The 24,201-nt window shown below is 39.7% G+C and overlaps 4 protein-coding genes across 5 annotated transcripts in view; 3 read left to right on the plus strand and 1 right to left on the minus strand.

Moving 5' to 3' along the window:
* Positions 1-997: 997 nt before the first annotated feature.
* On the plus strand, positions 998-3,586 carry LOC115774164 (rho GTPase-activating protein 11A). The gene is made up of 8 exons (XM_030721293.1): positions 998-1,256; positions 1,352-1,448; positions 1,814-2,070; positions 2,412-2,563; positions 2,653-2,760; positions 2,850-3,017; positions 3,102-3,192; positions 3,472-3,586. Exons 1-8 carry the CDS (start codon positions 1,081-1,083, stop codon positions 3,542-3,544), a joined length of 1,122 nt encoding a protein of 373 aa, XP_030577153.1. The 5' UTR covers positions 998-1,080; the 3' UTR covers positions 3,545-3,586.
* Positions 3,587-4,126: 540 nt separating this feature from the next.
* On the plus strand, positions 4,127-10,858 carry scg5 (secretogranin V). Of its 2 annotated transcripts, XM_030721295.1 has the most exons (6): positions 4,127-4,423; positions 4,806-5,031; positions 7,744-7,893; positions 8,113-8,225; positions 9,690-9,743; positions 9,954-10,858. In XM_030721295.1, exons 2-6 carry the CDS (start codon positions 4,815-4,817, stop codon positions 10,080-10,082), a joined length of 663 nt encoding a protein of 220 aa, XP_030577155.1. In that variant the 5' UTR covers positions 4,127-4,423; positions 4,806-4,814; the 3' UTR covers positions 10,083-10,858. The 2 variants fall into 2 exon arrangements, with proteins under 2 accessions (XP_030577155.1, XP_030577156.1); XM_030721296.1 differs by lacking the exon at positions 4,127-4,423 and having other exon boundaries at positions 4,792-5,031.
* A 131-nt stretch (positions 10,859-10,989) lies between these two features.
* Positions 10,990-12,330, plus strand: grem1a (gremlin 1a, DAN family BMP antagonist). Its single transcript, XM_030721562.1, has 2 exons — positions 10,990-11,065; positions 11,194-12,330. Exon 2 carries the CDS (start codon positions 11,199-11,201, stop codon positions 11,739-11,741), a length of 543 nt encoding a protein of 180 aa, XP_030577422.1. The 5' UTR covers positions 10,990-11,065; positions 11,194-11,198; the 3' UTR covers positions 11,742-12,330.
* A 141-nt stretch (positions 12,331-12,471) lies between these two features.
* Positions 12,472-24,201, minus strand: part of fmn1 (formin 1) — a 28,824-nt gene continuing 17,094 nt past the window's right edge. Inside the window, exons 12-19 of the mRNA XM_030721561.1 lie at positions 23,957-24,103; positions 23,165-23,224; positions 22,346-22,466; positions 17,610-17,702; positions 15,765-15,816; positions 13,566-13,715; positions 12,951-13,032; positions 12,472-12,734 (exon numbers count right to left, since the gene is read on the minus strand). Of these exons, the coding sequence (XP_030577421.1) occupies positions 12,690-12,734; positions 12,951-13,032; positions 13,566-13,715; positions 15,765-15,816; positions 17,610-17,702; positions 22,346-22,466; positions 23,165-23,224; positions 23,957-24,103 (750 nt within the window). The 3' untranslated portion in view covers positions 12,472-12,689. The remainder of the gene's footprint in view (positions 12,735-12,950; positions 13,033-13,565; positions 13,716-15,764; positions 15,817-17,609; positions 17,703-22,345; positions 22,467-23,164; positions 23,225-23,956; positions 24,104-24,201) is intronic.

Here is a 24,201-nt window from a genome sequence, read left to right on the forward strand (position 1 = left end):
AGCTCAAAGGTTAAACTGCCTCATTAAACAATAATTTTCAACTACTAAAATTACAGTTAAAGGGTCAAAAACTCCAGCAACACTCTTCTGTGGATGCTTTTTCTTCAGTTAAATGATGCATGTATTATTATCAATTAGCATTTAAATTACCCCAGTCTGAAGAAAGCAAGCTGGTTTGGACCCATATGGGGTCACCACGGTGTTTTATATATTTCAGTATGCTACTGTAAGTGCAATCATTGGGGATCAAACTGTGTTCTGCCTTTTGTGCTATCAGAAAAAATAAACTTACTTAATTACAGGAGACTTTAGAACGATGATGACTGTGAGTTTGAAGCCTGTGAGGACACCCTAACATCACTGGTTTAGAATCATGTTTTCATTGTTAATTGCATCCCCACAACCCACCAACAAAGTAGCATTTTGGGTACAAAGATCCCATCAATGTGGTGCTAGTGCTTGTGCTAAGCTACTGTACTTGTGCATTTGTCTTTTAAGAAACAATCCCACATTGCGTAGAATAAGTTGGCGTCATTTCCACGGGGAGAAAACCGTGGCGAATGGAGAATTTGCACGCTACATCTTGCACAGCCACTGATGTCAATGGTTTCAACATTTGGGCGGTATTTTTTCTTGTGACAGCTTTATTGCCCCTGCACCAGTCTGCTGACAGTGAAAATGCATGGAACCTGTTCCATTTTTACAAATGTTTGCTAAGCATGTGGGAAAATACTGCTCAGCCAGAAATAAATGCATGTTTTTGAGGCTGACTGTCGAAGCAGAGATCACATAATCTGTAAAATTTAAATCACACCAACAACCATTTCTGTAAACCTGGGTCAACAGAAATTTGAATTGACCTGTGTCCTAAACCACGTCTTTATTACCATCTTCTCAAAGTTGCCTGAATGCACCGCTTTCCCTTCAGGCTCACTTCCTGTGTGGCAGGTGATATGGATTAGAATAATAAAGCTCACCTTCTTTACTCACCACTGATTTTACCCTGTGATTTACACAGATTTTGGTGCCACAGTGAAAGGCTGTTAATGTGCTTAGTTTTTGGTTTCTTCTAGTCGGATCATGGAGATTACAGACAGCAATGTTATTCGATTTCACCTTCAAGTCCTTTATGGGATCTCTGTCAAGAGTCTTGAGAAGAAAAAGGAGAGATTGTTCATGAGTGGTTCAAAGATCTTTGGCATTCCCTTGGAAAACTTGCCCAGGTGTTACATTCCTGAATTTGGGCTTGTACCCTGGTGAGTGGGAACAGGAAGACAGGAAACCATTAAATATAACTTTGGAACAAAACGTCTGCTAAAACTACAGATTTGATCAATGATTTGTGTCTCAGCTTTCTGGTGGACGCTTGTTCGTTTCTTCTGGAGCGTGGTGGGACTGTGGGGCTTTTCAGGAAACCAGGTTGCCTTGCTCGCATAAAGACTCTCAGGGTAAAATTCTAACCTTTTAATTTTTTATAAGTCTTAGTCCCACTGTCTTTTCTGAAGCAATGCTGTCATCTGGTGGTTTAAACAAAATACTGGTGGTCTGTCAGCTACACTTATTATACATGTAGTTGCCACATGTTTATTGGATACAGCTACCTAAAACAAATGCTCTAATACAATATTCTTGATATGAATCCTCCATAAAGGCTATGTCTTTGCTGAAACTGCTGGCGGCTGTTTCTAATGTTAGTCTCATGTTCATTATAAATTTTACCTCGATACATTGCTGCAGTGATGTGACATGCAGGTATGGGCTTTTTGTGTGTGTGTATGTGTGCGTGTTTTTGCTCTTGCTGTGTCTCATTTAGGCCAAGCTGAATCGAGGAGAGGGGTGTCTGTCCACTGCCCTCCCCTATGATGTGGCCACTCTGATCAAACAGTTTTGCAGGGAGCTGCCAGAACCACTGTTTCCCTCCGAGCTTCATGCAGTTCTGCTCAAAGCCCAGTCTCTGCCCAACCTGCAGGATAGGGTGGCAGCCCTCCAGCTGCTGTCCTGTCTGCTGCCTGCAAGAAACTCCTCCTGTCTGCATTACTTGTTTGACTTCCTCTCTAAAGTTACTCAGAGGTATGCAAGGATACAAAAAAAAATATGGAAAAATTAAACCCAGACAAGCATAAACTGAAGTATTTACTGATTTAAGGACCTCTTGGTTTAAAGTCCTTTTTGTCTAAGAAATAGTCACTGATAACTTGTCACTGTCAGAAGTGGTTCTGCCCCAGCTTAAGAGCCACTACATAGAGATGATAGCAAATTTAACTAGTTGAAAACACGAGGCTTTAATTTTCTTTTGCCCTTTGCAGTATGAATTAAAAATAAAACTATTGGCTAATTCTTCAGGTGGGAATTACACAGCTTTTTAGTAGACCTGATATTGTTTTCCTCTTCACTGTATGTTCTGCTGTCAGATGCAGCGAGAACTTGATGACCAGCTCCAACTTGGCTATAATGTTCACTCCGTGTCTTTTACCACCTCCAAACAAGACTGAAATGTCTGAAGGACGACTTGAACTCAGAGTCCTTGTTCTGCGCACCTTCATTGAAAATCCTCATTTATTTGGTAAAAGACCAATCATTTGTTGCTGACAAAGAAATGCATTTCCACTGGCTTAATATCTGCAATGTTTTCATCTTTACTACACTTACTAGGTGTGATTCCCAAAGCTGTAATCGATAGTATGGAATATCTGATGAATTTCCATTTTCTGAAAGATGTAAGCTCCAAGAAAGGAAATAAAAAGCGGCACAGTTTCAAAGGTAAAAAGACCACAGATGTTACTGAGCAAACTACTCAGTTCAAATTATGTTTAAGCAGTTTTAAATGTCTGACTTCTTGACACATGCAGGAATGCGCTCTGTGAAGACGGTGCCCTTAATTCAGGGAAGGTCAAAAGTCAGGCCCCCAGAGCAGAACCATGGGTCCACATCAGGAGATAGACCAACGCTGAGGAGAAGCCTTGGCCTGGAGGCTTTCCCCAGCATCCTTTTGTTTAGGACCTGCATGCCTTCAGCAGGTAATTACATGAAGAAAGAAATGGGGTGGGACAAATAACAACAATATTTTATTTTGTGCAGACTAATATAAAAACTGTTTCTAGACCAAAGCTTCAGACCTGCAGCAGCTTTGTTGGATGATGCCATTCCTGGTGACAAAAAGTTAAGCAAGGTGCCACAAGCTGAACTAAAAAGGTAAACTGTAAAAGTTTATACATTTAAATGGGTTGCTTCACTGTTTGTTCAAGCATCATTTGACAAATCAGAGTTAAGGTTTAGGGTTAATGTTGTTTTCTAGTCCAAATTCTTCCCTGTAGTTTTACTGCAGCATATAATTTCAAGGGGCCACTTGAAATAAAGCAAATGTGAACTGTAGACACAACCAAGGTACTTGGTGTGCATTTGGTCAAAGCCAATATCTGAAGTGTATTTGTTCAATGTGCATCTCTTCTACACTTGGATCATTCCCTCCAGGTTCACCAGAGGTGGGGATGGCTCTCCTCTGGGAAAACTGCAGCTTACACTTTGGAGAAGACGTTCGCTATAATTCATCAAATATTGCTGGTTTCCCCAAAGACAAGAACTCTCATCAACCAGATTATTAGAGGTTGACAAGATTGACTAGAAAAAAACTATTTTATCATTTTTAATATATTTAAGGTAATTATTTATGTAACAAGAGACTGAAGGATGTATGCACTGCTTTCCCATACATTATTTATTAAATAAAGATATCTTTTAGTCTCTCTTCTTTCCTGAAGTCAGTTTTATATTTGCTGTATATTGTAACTAAACCCTGCCTTTGAGGAGCCCTTTTTTCCTGCCTGTATATGATTAAAAAAGGGAGGAAAAAAGAGAAATGTAATATGGACAGCAGAGTAGATAGCCCTGCGACAGGCTGCCGACCTGTACAGGGTGTACCCTGCCTCTCGCCCCATGACAGCTGGGATAGGCTCCAGGATAAGCGGCAGAGGATGGATGGACGGAATGTAAGGTAGTTTGGGCTCGGATTTGTAGCGTCAGTACAGAGCTCCCGATGAGTAAATGGCGCTTTGTTGCAGCCAATGAGAAGAGCGGATTTATGGTTTCCTGGCAACTGCACAGTGAAGCAAGGCGGGTGGCATCCTCCTACAAGGTTGCACAATGGCCACGGAAGAAGACACCAGAAATCAAGTGTTTCTCTTCAAAACAAAATGCTTAGGAAAGCAAATTGTTTCCGCCAAATATTACACAGAATCAAAGTTCCACAGAAGATGAGTGAGTCGACTTAGACTGGGGTACATTTAGCGGAAGCTCGGTGTTTAACTTTTAGTTTCTCAGCGTTTGTGAAGCTTTATTTTGGGAAACCGGAAATGTGCGTTTTCTTTCTGGAGAGCTTGATAGAGGTCTCGCGCAGCAGGCAGATCTTTTCTTGAGCACAAACAAGGTAAGGAAAATATACAGAAATATATATATTTTTATTATTTGTGATGTCTAACAACAAAATCATGCATACAAATCAAATAAACGTAATGAAATGTAGTGGGGTTCATTATAAATTAAGCCGTTTTTGGTTGACGGGGACCATTTATTGGCTTTTCAGAACGGCCTTAATGACTCTGTTTACAGAGTGAGTGGCGCACCAAAGCGTTATCATTTACCAGACTACAGCCTGCTTTGTACGGTCCATTTCAGCCACTTTTTTCTTGTGTGTTTTAATCTAAGTAGTCTGTCATATGTTTAAAACAGAAAAATACAGCTGTGATTGCGCATGAATATATGTTATGTTTTATACGAGATTTGGGCTTCTGTGAGTTTCCCCCCTGCAGATAACAAAAATGGGATCGGCGGTGCGGTTATCGCTGGTCGGCCTCCTGCTGTGCCTGCAGCTCGGCAGAGCTCCAGCCCGCAGCCCCCGTACGGCAGACCAGGTGTCTGAGGCCGACATCCAGCGCCTCCTGCACGGCGTCATGGAGCAGCTGGGTATTGCTCGGCCCAGGGTGGAGTATCCTGCACATCAGGCTACCAACATTGTCGGGCCTCAGAGCATACAGGGTATGTTATATAGATTTAAGAGTACACGAACCAAGAACCATGATGTCCTGCCACCTCACCTGTCTGTAATTCTTTTAATCTTTTTCTACTTTTCATCATCTGCACAAATAACTCAAATGCTGTTTCAAAAAAAAAAAAGTGTTTGGATATATTGTGTACTTAAATTAGTTGATATTGATTTCTTTTTTTTCTTTTTTTTTTTTTAACACAGCTTTTCCACAAGCTGCTTTTAATTCCCTCTGCATATATGGGCTTATTTGTGTTGTATTAGACGTTAAACTTAATAAAAATTTAACGTTATCTCAAAATTTCGAGTTGGGTATCTCAAAACTTGAGAAAAACTTGAATGCCTGGAATGAAAAATTTTTTTTTTTTTTTTTTTTTTTTTTTTATTTATTTCAAAGTAGTCTCATAATGAAATTGCCTCAGTAAATCAGTTGGGCGATTGAACATTGATTCCCCAAAATAGTGGTGCCTCTCTGATGCACCTTTCACCCCTTACAAATGAAGCAAAACGGTTTAGTCCACACTGTACTGGGCTCTCCTTTACAGCTGATTTATTCTGTTAAGATGACTGCAAATTCACCCTTTAACCAAAAAGGAAGGAAAGAAGGAAAGGTGAGGGAGAGGAAGAAAACTGAGGGAAGAGCTTTTTAACAAAATTCAAAAGAAATACGAGCAGAGCACAATTAACAGGCTTAGAATGGTTTAGCTGTCAGCAGTTGTTAAAGACAGTAAGCCATTGTCAGATGTGGCGCCATATCAAAATAACCTAGCTCAACTTAGCACCATGAAACACATAGCCCTTAAGAATTAGGTCCCTCTCCAAATGATTTGCAAGATGTGACACAAGGTGAGCTCATGTAGTGGCAACTAAAAGTTATTCCAATCAATTATTTGTATCGGTTTCAGCTTAGCACTAGGCTTTACTGTTTGTTGGACCAGCGGTTCTGAACTGCGTGGTATTTTAAGGAAGCCAGTGGGTTTCTGGCTGATGAAACAGCATTTTAAAATACCACAGTGACACTGCTTAATAATTTAAGAAAAGAAAAACATGGTTTTAGGTAGTCACTTAAATGACCTTGGATGCATTTATTGAACTTTTGCTCATTCTACTGAACAATCTCTCTCAAACAATTTTTCAAAGTTGTATATAAGTGCCAAAGTTTGCATGTTTGTCCCTCTGGAGCCATTAATTTGAAAACTCCCATTAGCTACTTGAATTTTCAAAATTTCAAAATGTTCTGATTTTTCCCTCATTTCTATCTTGAGCAACAACAGTCTTGCTACAGAATGTCAGCCACTGGATACATTTCAGAGGTTTTATATATTGATTTATATGCTTTTGCCTATATGTAAGTCCATTTAGAACTTTGAAATATCTTCAGTTTCTTTGTTTGTGCATATGAAAGGCATAACCATTTACTGTCACACCAGCAGCTACTTTAGACTCACCAGTTAACTTGACAAGCACGTCTTATTTAAACAGGTTTAAACAGAAACTTCTTGCTACGAGGCAACTGATGCGCCACTGGTGCTGCCCAGCTCTTTGTTATGCTCGCTAACTCATGTTAGTGCTCTCTGTGTTCTACCCTCTCCTAGTTTAGTCAATAGTAAATGGAATGAAGTTTATATAGCACTTCTTTAGTCTCACCTAGCACTCTTAAAAGTGCAACCTGCATCCAGACACATTTTTAATGCTCACACAACACACAAACCCAGATGGATGCGCCAGGAGATACTTAGGGTTCAGTATCTTGCCCATGGACACTTCAACATACAGATGAAAGACCTGGGGATTGAACCACTGGCCTTCTTAATAGTAGACAATTGGTTCTCAATCCTTAACCGCCATAAGCAGTTTTTTTTTGGGGGGGGGGGGCATAGGTGAGAATTGGGTCCATCCAAGAGTGTGACTGAAACTAATATAGTATACAAATAGTATGAGTACTAAAGTAATCATAAAAGAGTTAATGCACCAATTTTGGTACATGTACCCATCTGTGTATGATTTCACTATAATGCTAAGTTAGCTGCTGCACTGTTAAGCTTTATTGTATGTTGTACCAGTGTTTCTTAATTGATGTGCCTTGAGATAAGCAGGGCATTCTGAGGAAGCCAGTGCATTTCAGACTGACGAAACAGCATTTTAAGTTATCACAATGACAATGCTTATTAATAAAAAAAAAAAAAAAAGTAATGCAATGCATTTTAATATAGTGCTGTTTGGCCTACACAACCAAGGTACTGTCATTTTAGTGTCTATAGTTTCATAAACACAATTAAGTTTGGGCGCTTATTTAATCTTTCACAATTATCAATATAATCACATTAGTTAATTATTGTGATGTGCCTTGACCTGTGACATGTCTCAGCACCAAAAAGATTGAAAACAGTATCAGGCTGTAAGCAGGTTAAGAGGTGCTTCATTCTGTGTAGCAGGCAGTGAGTAAGAAGATGTGATGCAGACTACAGTGTGTTGAGAAATTAGGGTTAAAATGTGTGGAGATTTTCAGTTATAGTTAATAAAAATCATATAGATTTATTTTTAGATTAAATATGTGAACAAGTGCTCAATTATTTGCTCAAAAACAGGAAGGAAGAGAGTCTGGGGTCCACAGTTCTGTGCTACAGCCCTGGGAAACATAAAGCTATTTTTGACTTATGGCGCTGCTGTTTTGTGGTGACTGTAGTGCCTATTTCCCCCACCAGGTGGTGCCCATGAGGGACTGCAGCATCTAGGTCCCTATGGAAACATCCCCAACATTGTGGCTGAGCTGACAGGCGACAATGTTCCCAAAGACTTCAGTGATGACCACGGCTATCCAGACCCTCCAAACCCCTGTCCCCTGGGAAAGACGGGTAGGAATTCTTCCCCTGAACACACTATTTTTAAACACACTCATTTCTACAGAACTGACCCTTTTAGAGGATTAATGGAAAAATCTTGCTATTAATACTGCTCTTAGGAATATGCTTATTTTCTCTGTGCTGTGTTTTTGGCCTTTAAGAACACACATGGCTCACCTAATGAACAGAAAAAGTGACTCCCTCTCTGTTTCCGGTATTTTGCTTACACAGCAGCAGATGGATGTTTGGAAAATGCTCCTGACACAGCCGAGTTCAGCAGAGAGTTTCAAAAACACCAGCACCTGTTTGACCCAGAGCATGATTACCCAGCCCTGGCAAAGTGGGTGAGTACAAAACAGGAATTAGTCGATTGATTAATGTAATTACAGGCTAGTTTCTTGGTTTATTTTCATGATTTATACTACTACACAGAACAAATTGTTAGTATTACCAGACAAAGTCCAGAGCACAGAAATATTTACCTCACAATGAAATGAAACAGAGAAAAGCAAAAAATTATTAATACTGTGCAAATGTATACACTTCATGGATAAAGAGCCCCAGGTTTTCAGCAGGAGGTCAAATAAATTTGCATTTTGGAAAAAAAGAGTTGTCATAATCAGGAGCACACGTGCACGTACAGCTCCTCTGACATTAATATTACATTTTTTTTCTACATTATGTTCACTTGGTAGGTGGTTTCCTTATATGAGATACAGCATGCAAAAACCAGGCTTAAATCCCAAATGTTTTTTACTTTGAATTATTGTGGTTCAGTAATGATGCAGATAGTTAAGCACCCACTTGTAGCACGTTTATAAAATGATTAAACTTCTGATAAAAAATTCATCTTGGTTTGCAAGCAATCCTTGATCGATCACAGTCTGCATCACCACAGGCTAGAGAGCATCAGTAAGGTGGCACATTTTGCTGGCTGACTGGCCAGGTTGCACCCCAGGTGTGTGTGGCTGCGCAGTCGTAGCAGAGAGGTTTTCTGGACAAGGATCTGGGGCAAAACAGTGCATCAGAAACAGTTTAATAAACTGCTTTTTTGGATATATTTTTGAGAAATATTGCAGACAATGAAGTTTATATAACACCAGAAATATTAAAAAGTCCAGTTGTTCTTGAATGCGTCATTGCTTGGCTTTTATTTTGAGCACAGCTGGGATTCTCAGTGATTCCCGGTTGGCTTTTCCCATGCTGCATCACATAATTGGGCCTTATTCACTGTTTACCACATGGGCCACTTTAAGGCGAAATCCAGACTACACATTGTGAATTGCATGAAATCATTGATTTGAGATATTTGGACTATATTTGCTATTTTATCATTTGAGGCTCGCATCAGTTTTCCCAGGCCAGAAGAAGGCCGTCAATGCCAGATATTTGCCAGAAGAGGCCCATCAGCATCCCATTTGAGCTGAGATCTCAGGAGGTTTGCGGGGCTATTCTTTCTCATCTTATGGTGCTTTGATTGTTGGGAACAGCGACTCAGCAGCAGCACTTGCAGCTTTGGTTTCTGGTGTCCTGCTCACATTTCTAACCACAGAAACAAAAAATCAAGACCTTTGTTATTTAAAAGATCAAATAAAAGTTGTTTGTATGCATGGATGCATGCCTAAAGTTTGTCCTTTGGATTTTTGTCTGGCCCAAAGAAGCTGCCCACTGAGAATACTGTTTTTATTCCCTAAAAGCAGCATTCACACAATTAGAGTGTGATTTGGAACAAAGACACTAGCTGTAAAACAATGAATACATGATTTTAAGTCTGAAATCTGTTTTTTTTTCTTTTCTTTTCTTTTCAGAACAAGGAACTTTTGTACCAAAAACTGAAAGGAGGGCCGAAGAGAAGAAAACGGGTATAATATTTCTTGGTTGTCTTTTTGCTTTTCCTGTGTGGGATTATGTCTGGGAAACCACAACACCGAGCGCTCTGCACCGAGTTTAACCTCTGGTGGGAGTTAGGCCAAGAATCCCACTTTGAATTTCTGTTGTATTTGATCAGATGTAAGTGCCTCATGGACATGTTTCTAGTATGTGTACAAACAGTTTTATGTCTCTGTCCACAGAGTGTCAACCCATATTTATTGGGCCAGAGGCTGGACAATGTGGTCGCCAAAAAATCTGTTCCTCACTTCTCTGAGGAAGAGGAGGAAGATGCACCGTCTGTCCCTGCTGCCAGCAAATCCACAACCTAAACTCCTGCAATACTCACTGCAATATTACAGCATACTGTTGGATAAAAGCTTTTGACAATGCACATTTAAGGTTAAGAACTCTGACGCTCCCAAATCAAACCGGAAGTTAACTTAACTTGAAGAGAAAATATGATTCCCCTAAAGCAAGTCAAACAGTCTCTTAGCAGATCTCGCTCCCAAGTGAGATACAGAAATGGACAAAGATCAACTTGCAGTCATATCTGTTAATCTGTACATATTGAAATACTTAAGATCTGGGCTCTCAGTTCACTTACACCAACTGTTCACTTTTGCTATTTTTAAGAGATCTAAAATACTATCACATTCCCAGAGAGTTCATTCAAAATCAGCCTAAAATATTAAAATATGTGTTGTTGAATACTCATCTGACAGTGTGCAGTATATCTACACCTGTATCATAACAATACGTTGTATAAAGATATATTGATCTGTAAGAATGTTTCATCGGAAAGTTTTTCTCGGATGTACAGAAATTGGTTTAACAGGTTCTTTTGTATGTGACAAATTAATTACTTTGCTGTCTTGTATAAGTGTATTTCTATTTTAAATCCAATACTTAAAAGTAATTATAGTAAAAGCCTTGCATTGTCATGCAAGGGAAGATGGTGAAATACTTCACTGTAGCATGGTCAATATTTATTCACTTTTCTGCAGTTATGAGTCTCCTCTGGCGCCTCTGGGTTACTTTATCTTGTCTAAATGGTTGTGTTCTGTTTTTGTTCTGTTCAGTCAAATAAACGGTTTATCTGCATTAACAAAGTTTGGAGGATGATTTTTATTTGCATTCAGAGGCAGGATAGAGAGGATATGAGTTTGGGGGCGGAGAAACTCCAAATTGGACATCTCCACATTGTGTAATCCATAAAACCACAGCTGAGAACGCTGAACGTCCAGAAGACACTCGTGCGGACAGGACAAAGTTTTCGTGCGAGGATTTTTTTTTTTTAACCAAAGATCAACAGGTAGCTCGACTTAACAGATTTTGCTTCTGACTGGCGCATAAAAATATTCACTGATGTGATGGTTAAAGCGTGCGTAAGAGCTGTGCGTAAATTCCTTTCCATCGATAACTTTCCCGTTTTTCTTTCAGCTTCAATGATGCAGACGCATTCAGCGCAGAGCTTTGCAGTAGTTTTGGCACTGCTGCTCACCCCGCTGAAGAGTACGAACGCTGAGACCTTTCAAAGCGCTTTTCCTCAGCCAAACAAACAGAGCCCGAATGAATCGGCGACATGCATACAGCCCCCCATTATTGGATTAATTTCTCGCGGTACGGGACCCGTAACCTCAACATACGAAGTGCCGGAGTCCAGCCAGGAAGCGCTGCACGTCACGGAGCGTCGGTACTTGCGGCTGGACTGGTGTAAGACGCAGCCGCTCAAGCAGACCATACAGGAGGAGGGCTGCTTGCGCCGCAGCATCATCAACAGGTTTTGCTACGGACAGTGCAACTCCTTCTACATCCCGAGGAACAAGTACGAGGACGGGAACGCCTTTCGCTCCTGCTCGGCCTGCAAACCCAAAACCTTCAGCACTGTCACATACACCCTCTTGTGTCCGGGACAGACGCCCAGCACGAGGAGGAAACGAATCCAGCGCGTAAAGCTGTGCCGCTGTACTACTATTGATATGGATTAGCCACGAACTAATACATGCTGGCCAGTAATATTGTCTTCTGTGAAAAATATAGAAGGGGGAGTACTTAAAAGGCACGTGAGTGGGAACTGAAAAGTAAGGAACATGCTTGGGAGAGACGTTCAACAGTTCACCACTAAATCTGCTGACAGACAGAACACAATGCAAAGTCGAAGATTCAGGTGTCACGTTCAGAATAAGGTGATAGTTTGACCCGCAATTACAACTTTAGCACAGTGACCAAACATCTGCTAATTATCAGTCACTGCTTGCAGTTTTGTGAGTGAAATTCGTAGACTTGGACGTGCAGATATGAAGGTTTAGGGTGATGTTGAGAGGCAGGATGATTTGCAACAATCCATAATGACACATTTGTTGCAAACTTGCAAGTCAAGCCAATGGATGTGCAAAAACATAAGAGGACTTCAGAGGTTGCATTGTTTCCACTGTGTGGGACATGAAGCTGAAGGTTTTTAGTGACATACACATTTATACCTGCACTGCTAAAAGCCACTTGATTTTATGGCTGCGTATAATTTGTGTATCATCTGTTGTAATGGCACCTGTAAATAAAACAGCATTCGAGCTATAACATCACAGTTTTCTATGATCAGTTATTTTATTTGTGGAAAAATATTGTAAAAGATTTGATTTTACATTTTAGATTCAATGCAAAAATGTATCTGTCTATACATAGTTGAAGCTATTACTGTCTAAATATTGCACCGTTTTTAATATTTAAAATTTAGATACATATTTAAGGTGTCAAGTTATTTTACATAAATATTTCACTTGACAAATATAAGTACCCAAATAAACTCTGCAAGCTCCAGTTTTTCTTGTATTCTTCAAAGGTTATGCACATTTGGTATCCTTGTTCACATCCCGTTGGATCCAGCTTTGTGAGGATGGTTGTGCAACGGTTAGAATGATCTGGATTTTTTGGTTTCTTTAAGTTGAAGGCATGCTGGCTTCTTTCTGACGCAATCGCTCTTTCTGTTGGGAACAAATTTTGACTGGATTTAAACGAGAAGAAAAACCTTCTAGTAACTTAATAAAAGCAGCAGTGTTTAAAGGTAACTTTAAACACTTTTAAAGAGAATTCCTGAATTTGTATGATTTTATCTGTATATAACATTTAAGGCCTAAATCCACAAATGCCAACTGAGGCTAATTTCTTTGCTTCTTCAGTAAATTTGATTCCAGTCTTACCAGGCTGTTGGGGTTGGTCTTTCTCGTCTCCACCTTCTTCTCTCCTGTGATTCTCTTCACTGACAGCTGAGCCTCTTTTAGTCTGCAAAATTGTTCCAAGTTAATAGGTTTGAGTAAAACAATAAAACTGAGAAATATGCACTATATCAAATTTAAAAAAAAAAATGCTTTGGATTTTTGCATCTATATGTTGGCTGAACATCAGTATCAGAATATATAAACAATATCACCTGTATTGATGTCACTGGGTGACGTTAACCTGTTGTTAAATGTTCAAAAAATCCTAGTAAAGCCCTAAAAGGATTTATAACAGTTATTTTTTAATATAAAATAAAATTTGTATGTTTCATTGGCACCAAAGGTAAGTAAGTAAGTAAAGACAAAAACAGTTTTCCACTCAGTCAAGATGTTTGTTCATTAGAGGACTACACTGGGACATGTGGGAAAGTGTTTAGAAAGGGTAAAGTCTTAAACAAACGCGCGCGCACACACACACACACACACACACACACACACACACACACACACACACACACACACACACACACACACACACACACACACACACACACACACACACACACACACACACAGAGAGAGAGAGCTATTACTTACCTCTCTTTAGAGATATTCTTGTTCTCCCTTTTCCACCTGGTCTTGAAGTCGGCACAAAACTCAAACCAGAGCATGAAGAAATGGCCAGTCGTCACCTCCTTCTCTCCCGTCTTGGGCTTTAGTCCAAAGTACAGGACCAAGTCCTGGAAACTGGAAGAATGTATCAAAAAAAAATCTGCTTTTAGTTTTAGTTGATCAATGTATAACAGCTGCTATTACAGTTCTATAACTTTAGCAGACATTTCCCATTTAGCTGCTACATTGTTAGATCTGGTTCTAAGAAAATACTGACAGACATGACAAAACCTGACAACAATAGAAGAAAAATTGCAAAAAAAGGGGCACACAATGACAATAAGGGGATGCAAAACAACCAGAAAGTGATGTAAAACAACTTTAAGGAGATTCAGAGTAAACAAAAAGGATGGAAAATTACCAAAAGAGATGGAAGGTAACTCAGAGAGGCACAAAGTAACAAAAACAACTAGAATAACTGAAGAGACAAAAATAATCATAAAGAGATGCAAGATGATAAAAAGAATCATAAAAAAGAAACAGACTGACCTAAAAAAGGGAGGCAATATGACCAAAACAGACACAATATTTGTGCCTCTTTTTTCAGTATGCACTGCAATGTTACGACACTCAAGACTCATTTTTAGCAGCAAAAATAATCATGTCTTAAAACTTGAAATACATAAATGAGTCAAAATAAAAATGACCTGTGCAATAACTGCTAAACTGGATGGTGTTCTTAGATATAACAATATCTGTTCTTTTTTGTGACCTGACATAAAAAAAATGTTCCATAGATGTGTTATATCTGTGTAGGTTCTCAGTCATCCAGGTCATGATAGTCTCTGGAGCTTGAAGTCCTCAGTAGTCCTGAGCTCCCTTCTCAGGCACCTCAACCCTCACTCACACCTTTCTTCAAGGTCACTTGAATGTGTGATGTTTCCCCTGAACCCATTAATTATAATAACAATGCCTTTTTTGCACACCTAGACACATGTGATTACGCACATGAGTTGGTGAACAAACACCTCCAGGGGACAACTCCCACTGGAGTTTAAATGAGACTGTCCACCATTTGGTTTTAGAACTGAAGAAGCCTTTAGGGTGGACTATTGTAATTCATTATTATCAGGCTGTCCTAAAAGCTCCCGAAAAAGCCTTCAGCTGATCCAAAATGCTGCAGCTAGAGTACTGACAGGGACCAGAAAGAGAGAGCAGATTTCTCCCATATTGGCTTCTGTTCATTGGCTCCCTGTTAAATCTAGAATAGAATTTAAAATCCTTCTCCTCACCTACAAGGTCTTGAATAATCAGGCCCCATCTTAACTCAAAGACCTCATAGTCCCGTATCACCCCAATAGAGCACTTCGCTCTCAGACTGCTGGCTTACTTGTGGTTCCTAGGATACTTAAGAGTAGAATGGGAGGCAGAGCCTTCAGCTTTCAGGCCCCTCTTCTGTGGAACCAGCTTCCAGCTTGGATTCAGGAGACAGACACCCTCTCTGTTTTTAAGATTAGGCTTAAAACTTTCCTTTTTCATCAAGCTTATAGTTAGGGCTGGATCAGGTGACCCTGAACCATCCCTTAGTTATGCTGCTACAGGCCTAGGCTGCTGGGGGGTTCACATAATGCACTGTTTCTCATTCACCTTATTTACTTTGTTTATACTCCACTCTGCATTTAATCATTAATTGATATTAATCTCTGGCTCTCTTCCACAGCATGTCTTTCTCTCCCCTCAGCCCAACCGCTCTCAGCAGATGACTGCCCCTCCCTGAGCCTGGTTCTGCTGGAGGTTTCTTCCTGTTAAAAGGGAGTTTTTCCTTCCCACTGTCGCCAAGTGCTGCTCATAGGGGGTCGTTTTGATTGTTGGGTTTTCTCTGTATTATTGTAGGGTCTTTACCCGCAATACAAAGCGCCTTGAGGCTACTGTTTGTTGTGATTTGGCGCTATATAAATAAAATTGAATTGAATTGAATTGAAATTGAATTGGATGGAGGTGAAACATCTTCAAGAAACCTAAAGATGTCCAGTTGCTTTTTTTTTTTTTCAAGCTTCAGAGAATAGATGTCTTATAACGCTTTAGGAATGGGTGCACGGCAAATAGCTCTAGTAGCTTCTCAGGCTGATTCTGAATAACCAAATCCATGCTGCACATGAATAAACAACAAGTTAATTGTCCTACCTTTTTTGCACAGTCATCATCTGATAAGAAGCTTCACCGTGTTCTTTTCGTGCTGTAAAAGAAATGCAGGTAAAAGATTTAGTTGCTGCAAAACTGTCCAAAAAATACAGATTAGATATTAAACTCCATGGAAAGTCTGTCAATCTAATTACTCACAGTAACACAATAAGAACCTCTTGTATGATGATGACCTTGTCTAATGGAGCCAGACAACCATTTGGTCTTAAAACACCAATTACACAGTCAATGGAGCCATTCTTGCTATTATGCCATTATGTCAAATAACAGGTAGGCTACTTGTTATCTGTGTCTGTCTCTCTGTAATGTTTTGGGAGTCTGCTTCAGTCCCAGAACAACGTCCAGAACAATAAAAAATAAATTTTAAAAAGTTACAATTTTGTACCCACTAATGAAATATTTTGATGACTGTCTTAAAACACCTTGGTGTATTTCATATCCATAGCTCTTTTTTTTGTTTGTTTTTAAAGAGGAAGAGAATGCAGGAAGATAAACTTCAGATCTTTGAACAAAAGGTAAAGTCTTGGGGAAAAAAAAAATCTTGCATGCAGTCCAATTGTCTGAAGTAGTTTTATAACAAATAAAAACATGGGACACAAGAGGGAAAAGACAGTGATCTGAATAGAGCGCTCTTCAAAAGACATTCTGATTTTGTGATACCTTTGTTTACTGGGTGGACAAAGAGATGACACAAGAAGTATTTAGTTATACACTGAATACTCAGCATCGAAATGAGTCAATATAAACATTTTATACAACATGGAATGCTTCAGTCGATGATAGTTAATAGGTAATGTTTGCAGTGAAAGAGCTCCACAGAAGGCCCAGTGCCTGTGTGTCTATGGCTAATGCCAAATCTGTCTGATCCCTATCTCAGTGTCTAGGCTGCACTCTGAATTCATCCTGTCTCCCTCACATACAAATACCAAAGCCACTCCATTGATAATTTTCAGGCTACTAAAGGCAAGAACGCTGCAATTTACAAGTGGCAAGGAAAGACATTTCTTGATTGAATGTGAAATTACTTAAAAAATAATTTAAAGAAAGAAAACAGGAAAAAAGAAATGGAAAAAAAAAAACAAATCCTAAAAAGAGGTCTCTTTGAGTCTTGCTCTTCTGTGAGGGGTGGGGGCCTTTTACATATCTGTCGACAGTATGTCTAATATTGTGTCCATGACTGGAGTCTATGAAATCGTTAAGAGGAGAAATAACTGAGGATAATTAAGATTTCTTAAGTGCAAGCTGGCAATTCCATGTTGATGCAGGAGGAGCTGCATGAGGCTCAGAGGATATTCAAGTGAGCCAAATCTGTCCTTCAAAGATTTTAACACTAATGTACAAACGACATTGTTCCAGAAGTGGTTTGTTCAGATGCAGCTTTGTAAACCTAAGCTGTGCTGCCGTGCTCTTGTTACAGAGAAGAGGCTTTCTCCTTGCAGCCCTTCCAAACAAGCCATACTTGTTCAGTCTTTTTTCAATTGAACTGTCATGAACTTTAACATTTAACATGCTAACTGAGGTCTGTGGAATCTGAGATGTTGCTCTTGGGGTTTTTGCACAGTCTGACCTAGGACTGAACGTACTGGGATTTCCAACCCTGGGAAGACTGTGGAATTGTGTTAACCCGCATGCTCCAGCCTAACAAACTGCCAAAACATCTGCTTTCATACATGCTTTCACACTTGCTGATGATCAATTAATCAAGTGCACTTTATAAACAGCCCCAGGCTGCTACTTACATGCTTAATTCCTATGAAAGCAGTAAGGGTGTACTTGGTTTTTCAAAATTTTTTAACCTATCTCATTAAATTAATGGCAATTACTCACCAGTGAGCACGAAAGCCTCCATCTTGTCCTTAAATGGCTGCAGGTGTTCTTCAGGAGAGTCAGAGCAAACCTTCTGTACGTCTTTCTCGCATTCTGAGAAGAACATAAGAATCACAAAATTTCAGATGAGAGCTGTGGAGAAACACTAGTTTCCTCATTTCTTTGGAACACTTTAAGGATTGTTTAAATCGCTGGAAGAAGTAAATGAGCGGCAACATGAACATCACATAAAGGTATCCTCTAGAAACGCAAACTTCAGTAACAGAAAATTGAGGAAAATTTCTGGAAAAAAGCTGGCATATTTAGGTAAAGATACAGTAACTTCCACCATGTTCTGGAGGATAATTCACAGATGTGCAAGTGCCTTCTAAATAACCTGCCTAAGCTTTCACTGTGTATCATATAACAAGTTTTTTGAGAGCACTACATCATCAATGTGATTTTTTTCTTTAAAAAAAAAAACTAAATAAATTGCACAAGAAGTGCAAAAATTATACAAATTAAAACGCATATATGAAAACTGATGTTTAATTTCTTTTTTAAAATAAAATTGTCACAAGATTCATTGAACACAACTTCAAAAATGTCAAAATTTCTGGCAATTATTTCATGGTTCAGACTTTAGAGGGTTAAAATAGCAAGTTTAAAGTAGTTTATTGGTACCACAAAACAGACATGTTGAACATGACCTGTGTGTCACAGTAGATTCTGCAACTGAAAGATGTTGAAATGCATTCCTGCTTTGTAATTTCAGCCCTCGATTTTTATCCTGTAGTTTTTTATTCCCAATTTATTTCAGTAAGTAAAATGTAAAAGTGACTTTTTTAATAGTTCAGTAGTGCAGTTTAAGACCCTTCAACAGATAAAATGACAGTTATTACAACTATGTATAAATTACATGATTTTATTGACATTTCTACTCCATTTTTGTCTTTTCTCTGTGAGAAAATTATAATGAATTGACTAGGTAAATAACCAACTAAGGAATACTTTACAATGATCACCGGAACATAAAAACTAGATGAAAAAAAAAACAAATGTCTAAAAAGTTCAATGAGTTCAACCCCAAAATAATATTTTAAGAGGCTTTTTTTTGTCTGGAAGATAAACTTATCTTTTACTTATATACTACAACAATCTTTGCTGTTGTTCAATCCCCCCATAGATTTAAATTAGGATTCTTTTAGTGGCATGTCTTTCCTTTATTATGTTTCTGTTAATTTGCACAGATTCACAGAGAGAGAGAAGAGATCTGGGTTGAACTAGCTCCACCTGTGCCCCAGCGTGAGGTTATCTGCACAGCTTCCTCTTCAGATATCACTAGTTGAGATTCGCCCAGAGATGGCGACTGCTCCTCTCCCTCTCCCTTTTCCTCTTCCAGTCTGCGGCTCCACATTGCTGTGTCCAATCAGTGGATCAGAGGAGCCAGTCTGCGGAGCCAGTCATAATAGAGGCTGAACCAACCCCACCCCCCCACCCCAATGCTCGATCAACATCTCTCAGATAAGATTACAAAAGAATACTGTTTTCATTCGGGTTTGTGTAAACTGTAGAGGCGCGTATCTCTCCCTCTGCATTGTGTGGGGAGCCTTTCTTTCTTCTGTCTGCCTTTTGGGTCTGACCGGCATTTGCTTATTTCAGACTGAAGAGGGTTATGGACCTTCATGTAAATACAGTCGGCTGATGTTGGCAGCGTGGTGCTTTCAGATGTGAGACTGCAATTATACAAACTGCACTGAAACAATGATTTTGTTTCATAGTGAGGGATAAATGCTTTCTTAAGGAGGTTTACAGCATTTGATGATGATATGCTTGGATTATTCACCCCTCAAATCACAGCATTACCTCTGTTAGATTGCACAGTAAAAAAAAAAAAAAGAGTATGTTTTCAGGAGCTCTTCAGGATGGAAACACTGGAAATGCCGCAACAGATGTAAATAATAATGATTTTCACTTGGAAGACTTACATGTAAAAATAATGCTGCAGTAACAGCAAACGTAAAATTATTTAAAGAAAAAATAACATGAATACAAATAACTGGCAATATGAGGGCTAGTTTTAACAGGACTGGTTTTATATAGATTTAAAACTGCAGAAAAATGTTCAGGTGACATTTTTATTTATGTTGGAACAAAGCAAGCAAACCTAGAATTTGAAGATTCCTGTTTTATGCTTGACTGATTTTTTTTCAGCTAGGGTCTTAGAGTGCACGGGAAAGAATTCGGGGTTCCATTCCCCTGCCAGTGCTCACAATACAACAATAGCAGTCTACAGCACAGCTCTGTGAGGCTTTACTTTGGCACAGAAGTATTTTGTGCTAGATGCATTGAGGTTTTTCAGACACATGACTGGTAATCACAAGATGTTAACTTGTCTGCCATTTTGGGCAATCATGGTGACAGTGCAGGATCAAGTAAATAAGGCCTCAGTCAGGCCACTGGCAACGTGAGGGGAAAAATCCCTGAGCAGCTGTTAAGTGGTTGCTGAAAGTTGATGGCAGGTGCTGGAAAATCAATTGCTAAAGCCTTAGTCACACAGACCTAGAGACCAGTCAGTGACCTCCTAGCAACCATCGGCCACAATGGAAAAATGTGGGAAAAACATGTATTCCCCAACCAGTTGGCAAAAATCTCAAGATTGTTTTAGTTACTAGTGGGCTGCCGCAGCTGCCTGCACTTTGCATGGAACAACTTGTCTGCAAACACTCACCAGCCACGCTGCAAGTGAAGCGAAGTGCGACACAAACAGGGAACAGACAATATTCGCCTAAAAGTGGAACACTTTGAAATGTACTGGCGGCAATGTTGAGGCACAACTTTTACTTAGAAGATGAATGCTCTCAGTTTCAGGTTTGAGTTGAAAAAAACTGCTAGCAACTGAAGCAATCATTATGAGGTTTTTGGTGCAACATCCTCTTTGTGACTGATTTCACCTAGCAACTGTCAGCAACATCACGAACCAGTCAGGGAATACACATTTTTCCTTCGTGACTGGTGGTTGTATCGCATCCAATATGGTATACAACTCTCAAGCAATATGTGCATGATATCAGCCTGCTACAAAGGTACACAAAAACACAAAGTACAGAGGTAATGCCACTAGTTTTGCAGGTATTTGCTCATAAAATGTATAAAGTACTAAAACCAAAGGAAAAGTTGAAGAATATAATAAATTGTGTGGCGAATATAAACGTGTACCAAACGCGACAGCAATGCATCAAATAGTTCCTGAGATATTTCCCTGAAGCAAAACTAAGAAATCACCAAAGTCAGGAGGATTTATCCTCTTAGGACCACGAATGCTTGTGCAAAAATACATGCATCCACCAGTAATCTGGACTAGCACAGACCCACTGATAAAGGATAAAAGGAAAAACAATCAGGCAATAGTTATAATATTTTAAGTCTTTGTTAGCATAAAGAAATTATTTTCATTGCCACTGTAATACAAACAAACAAACAAACCAAAGCCTCAAGAAGCCACTGCAATGTACAGTTTTAAACTGCAGACATCTTAAAACTGTAAAAAATAAATCCAAGTCTGCGCTGCTGGTTAGGTTTACTAGTAATTTGAATGAACCTGACAGTGAATAAGCTATGTAAATGTAATATAGTCTCAACATAGATGACTTAAGAGAAGCTTAACCACAACAAACAGAAAGATTCCATACCAGCCAAACAGAAAACAGAGGGAGAGTGACGAATGACAAAAGCAGAGCCTCAAACCAGGCATGAGGGCAGTTCAAACAGGCAGAACAAAAGGAACCTGCGACAGGCAAACCAGATTGCACGGTGGTTTGGGTAGACAGTGCGATAAGACAAAGCTGTGTTGAGAGGTAAAGAAAGCTATCTGGTGCACACATCTGGGGGCCACACTGGAGCCCAGGTGATACAGGTTAAGGATCCGTGCATTTCTGCAAAGATACCAGAGATACTAGAGGTCTGGAGATTACATAAGTGGGAAGCTATGGTCTCCCTGCACTGGCGACAGGGGCACAAAGCAACAACGATGGGAGATCTGATGGGCTGAGGATTAGAAGCTGGATCTGAAAGGCGCCAGGCCAGTATCAGCAGCAAGACTCCTTCTAGTCTCTGAATACATGCCCATAAACACGCATTCAATAAAATGCATGCAAAACCACATGCATACGTAAGGACACAACAATGAACTCACTCATAATCATGCTCGTGCACCGTAAGCATTGTCCTCAGAGTGACTTTTAACTGAGCAGCATGCTGAATGGCGTCATATGGGCACACTTAGGCAGTGCAAAGAACAAGCAAAAAGGATTAGAAAGACAAGAGGAAATCTTTTGTTCTGGAGCTTTCACTAACATGAGTTTGGTCACAGAGGCAAGCTGTTGGCCTTAAGTATAAACAGCTACTCAATGGTTGGGGCCAGTGATGGGAAACTAGGGTAGTGGAGGTGGGTGGGGGATGTCTGAGGAAAAATGATGCCAGAGCGGGCCAAAGATTGGTCTGTGGGAACCTCTGGAAAATATCAGAAAATCACACTGATAGAGTTACACTGGCTGATTTTTCAAACAGAAACACACAACAAAATGACCACAAGTTGACACTACCCCTGGTCACCCGAGTCACATGGAAGCTCGCCATCTGTCTGGAATGTGTGCAACCATCTAATAATATTAACCAAAAAGTGGGGACTGGATCTGTTTGTTATGCTTGTTTTCAAAAGCTCAGAGAACAGGAGAGGGTATGGTAACGTCACGTACTTGTCAGATCTCGTCCAAGATGTCTCAGATCTCTGTCGAGGTCATCAAACCTGACCTGCGCTGCCAGGAAGACATCCTGTGGTTCAGGAAGAGGGAACATAGTCTTCTCTGTGCCTGCATTCTGGTGGATGAAAACATTTAAGAAATGTATTACATCTGTGGATGCAGTGCTGAATTAGGTGATTCCCAGCTGAAGGACGAGTCCAAACCAGTGTTTTATCGTCTAATATGACATCCCGCTCAGCCAATTTACCAAAAAAAAAAAAAAAAAAGTAAACCAATTCTGTGCCTGCTTTATATGAGTTGGTCCAGTTTCACGTGTGATGGACACAGAGTGCATCTTGACCCTGTGGAAAAATCGATCTAGTTGGTTGCAGTTTTGAAGTGTGCTCCAGTGTGGTCAGCACACCATAAAACAAAAACAATTTTATTCAGTTAAAAAGGCACTGACTGTGATTCTCCATGAACTTACTAAACATCAACTACATTCAAAACCTCACAAGAAAACAACATAAATACATCAGTTTCTTAGCATACTAATATACAATAGCTATCTATAACTGAGACAGCTGTGGCTCAGGAGGTCGAGGAGGTTATCTACCAGTTGGAAGGTCATGCATGTCGAAGTATCCTTAAGCAAGATACTGAACCCTGAGTTGCCCCTGATGCAGTCGTGTGTGTGTATGTGTGTGTGTGTGTGTGTGTGTGTGTGTGTGTGTGTGTGTGTGTGTGTGTGTGGTTGGGTGAATAAGGCTTGAAGTAAAAACTCATTTAGAATTGTCTGTTTAGTCTGTCAGTTACATAATTTTTAAAAAGTACCTTGTCCACATTGCGCAAGTAGTATGAGACCACATAATCCACCAGGCTGATGCGATTGTCCTGAGAAGAAATGGAAGGACCACATGAGAGCTGGATCAGTGAATTGTAAATAAAACCATTAAGATATGTCTGAATATGTAGCATATACAATTTGTTTAAAAATACTGATTAACATGTTTAGCTCACTTTTCTGTTACCAGTATGGGGGAGTAGCACGGAGCTTTATGAGCTTCAGAGCTTGCTTAATGGACTCTTTTACAGTGTTTGGTGTCAAGTTAAATTTTCTAGCTTTGTCATTTGTGAATACTGCTGAGGCGAAGCTGAAGAGTTCAGTCTTCTGTTCTCTTCTTTTATATAAAACATGGAATAAAAAGATGCTTTATCTGAACACACAAAAAATATATAGTAACAAAGCACTCGTTTTTAAAAAAAGAATTAGGTGTATTAATAAATGCAACAAATACTTTTTATTACTCTTATTTTGAAGTTCTCTCAGTTCAAATAAATGTATTTTTCATTTTAAGTCACCCGGACCAGTTTTACCACCGTGATGGATCCTACAAATCAATACATTTGGTATATTCTACTTTCCTCTCCACCTATACAACTGCAGGTTCTTTATTATGGTATATTTTACATCTACTTTCCCTCTGCTTTCTCACATCAGATTACAATTTCACTCCTAACACTTTGCACACTTCCTGTGCTCTCTGCTTAGGATAAACATTTTAAAATCAGTTCTGAAAGGCAGACAAAAGAGCCACAGTGACTCTGTGGGTATCAGGGCCTTACCCTGCTCTTTACATCTTTGAGTTTTGGAAGGATTTCCAAGCCAAAGCCATCGGCCTGCCCTCTGGTCCTGCTTCCTCCATTCATGTGGTTCCCCAGAGCCAGAACCAGTCCCATCACCTCCCTGACACTGCTCGTCTCCAGCAGAGCCTAGATAATCAATAGTTTTTTAAAGGCTGCTGTTCACTCCACATGTCACCAGGGCATTTTCAACGACTAAGTGGGTTTTGTGACAGGTGCTTAGCCCA

The sequence above is a fragment of the Archocentrus centrarchus genome, chromosome 24 (assembly GCF_007364275.1).
Source record: "Archocentrus centrarchus isolate MPI-CPG fArcCen1 chromosome 24, fArcCen1, whole genome shotgun sequence".
Classification (NCBI taxonomy): domain Eukaryota; kingdom Metazoa; phylum Chordata; class Actinopteri; order Cichliformes; family Cichlidae; genus Archocentrus; species Archocentrus centrarchus.

Bases quoted from the DNA above. Each gene is read 5' to 3' on its own strand.
- LOC115774164 (XM_030721293.1), top strand. From the start codon at position 1,081: ATGGAGATTACAGACAGCAATGTTATTCGATTTCACCTTCAAGTCCTT. The intron at 1,257-1,351 runs GTGAGTGGGAAC...TTTGTGTCTCAG, and splicing joins GAATTTGGGCTTGTACCCTG to CTTTCTGGTGGACGCTTGTT. The intron at 1,449-1,813 runs GTAAAATTCTAA...TGTCTCATTTAG, and splicing joins CTCGCATAAAGACTCTCAGG to GCCAAGCTGAATCGAGGAGA.
- scg5 (XM_030721295.1), top strand. From the start codon at position 4,815: ATGGGATCGGCGGTGCGGTTATCGCTGGTCGGCCTCCTGCTGTGCCTG. The intron at 5,032-7,743 runs GTATGTTATATA...TTCCCCCACCAG, and splicing joins CGGGCCTCAGAGCATACAGG to GTGGTGCCCATGAGGGACTG. The intron at 7,894-8,112 runs GTAGGAATTCTT...TTGCTTACACAG, and splicing joins CTGTCCCCTGGGAAAGACGG to CAGCAGATGGATGTTTGGAA.
- grem1a (XM_030721562.1), top strand. From the start codon at position 11,199: ATGATGCAGACGCATTCAGCGCAGAGCTTTGCAGTAGTTTTGGCACTG.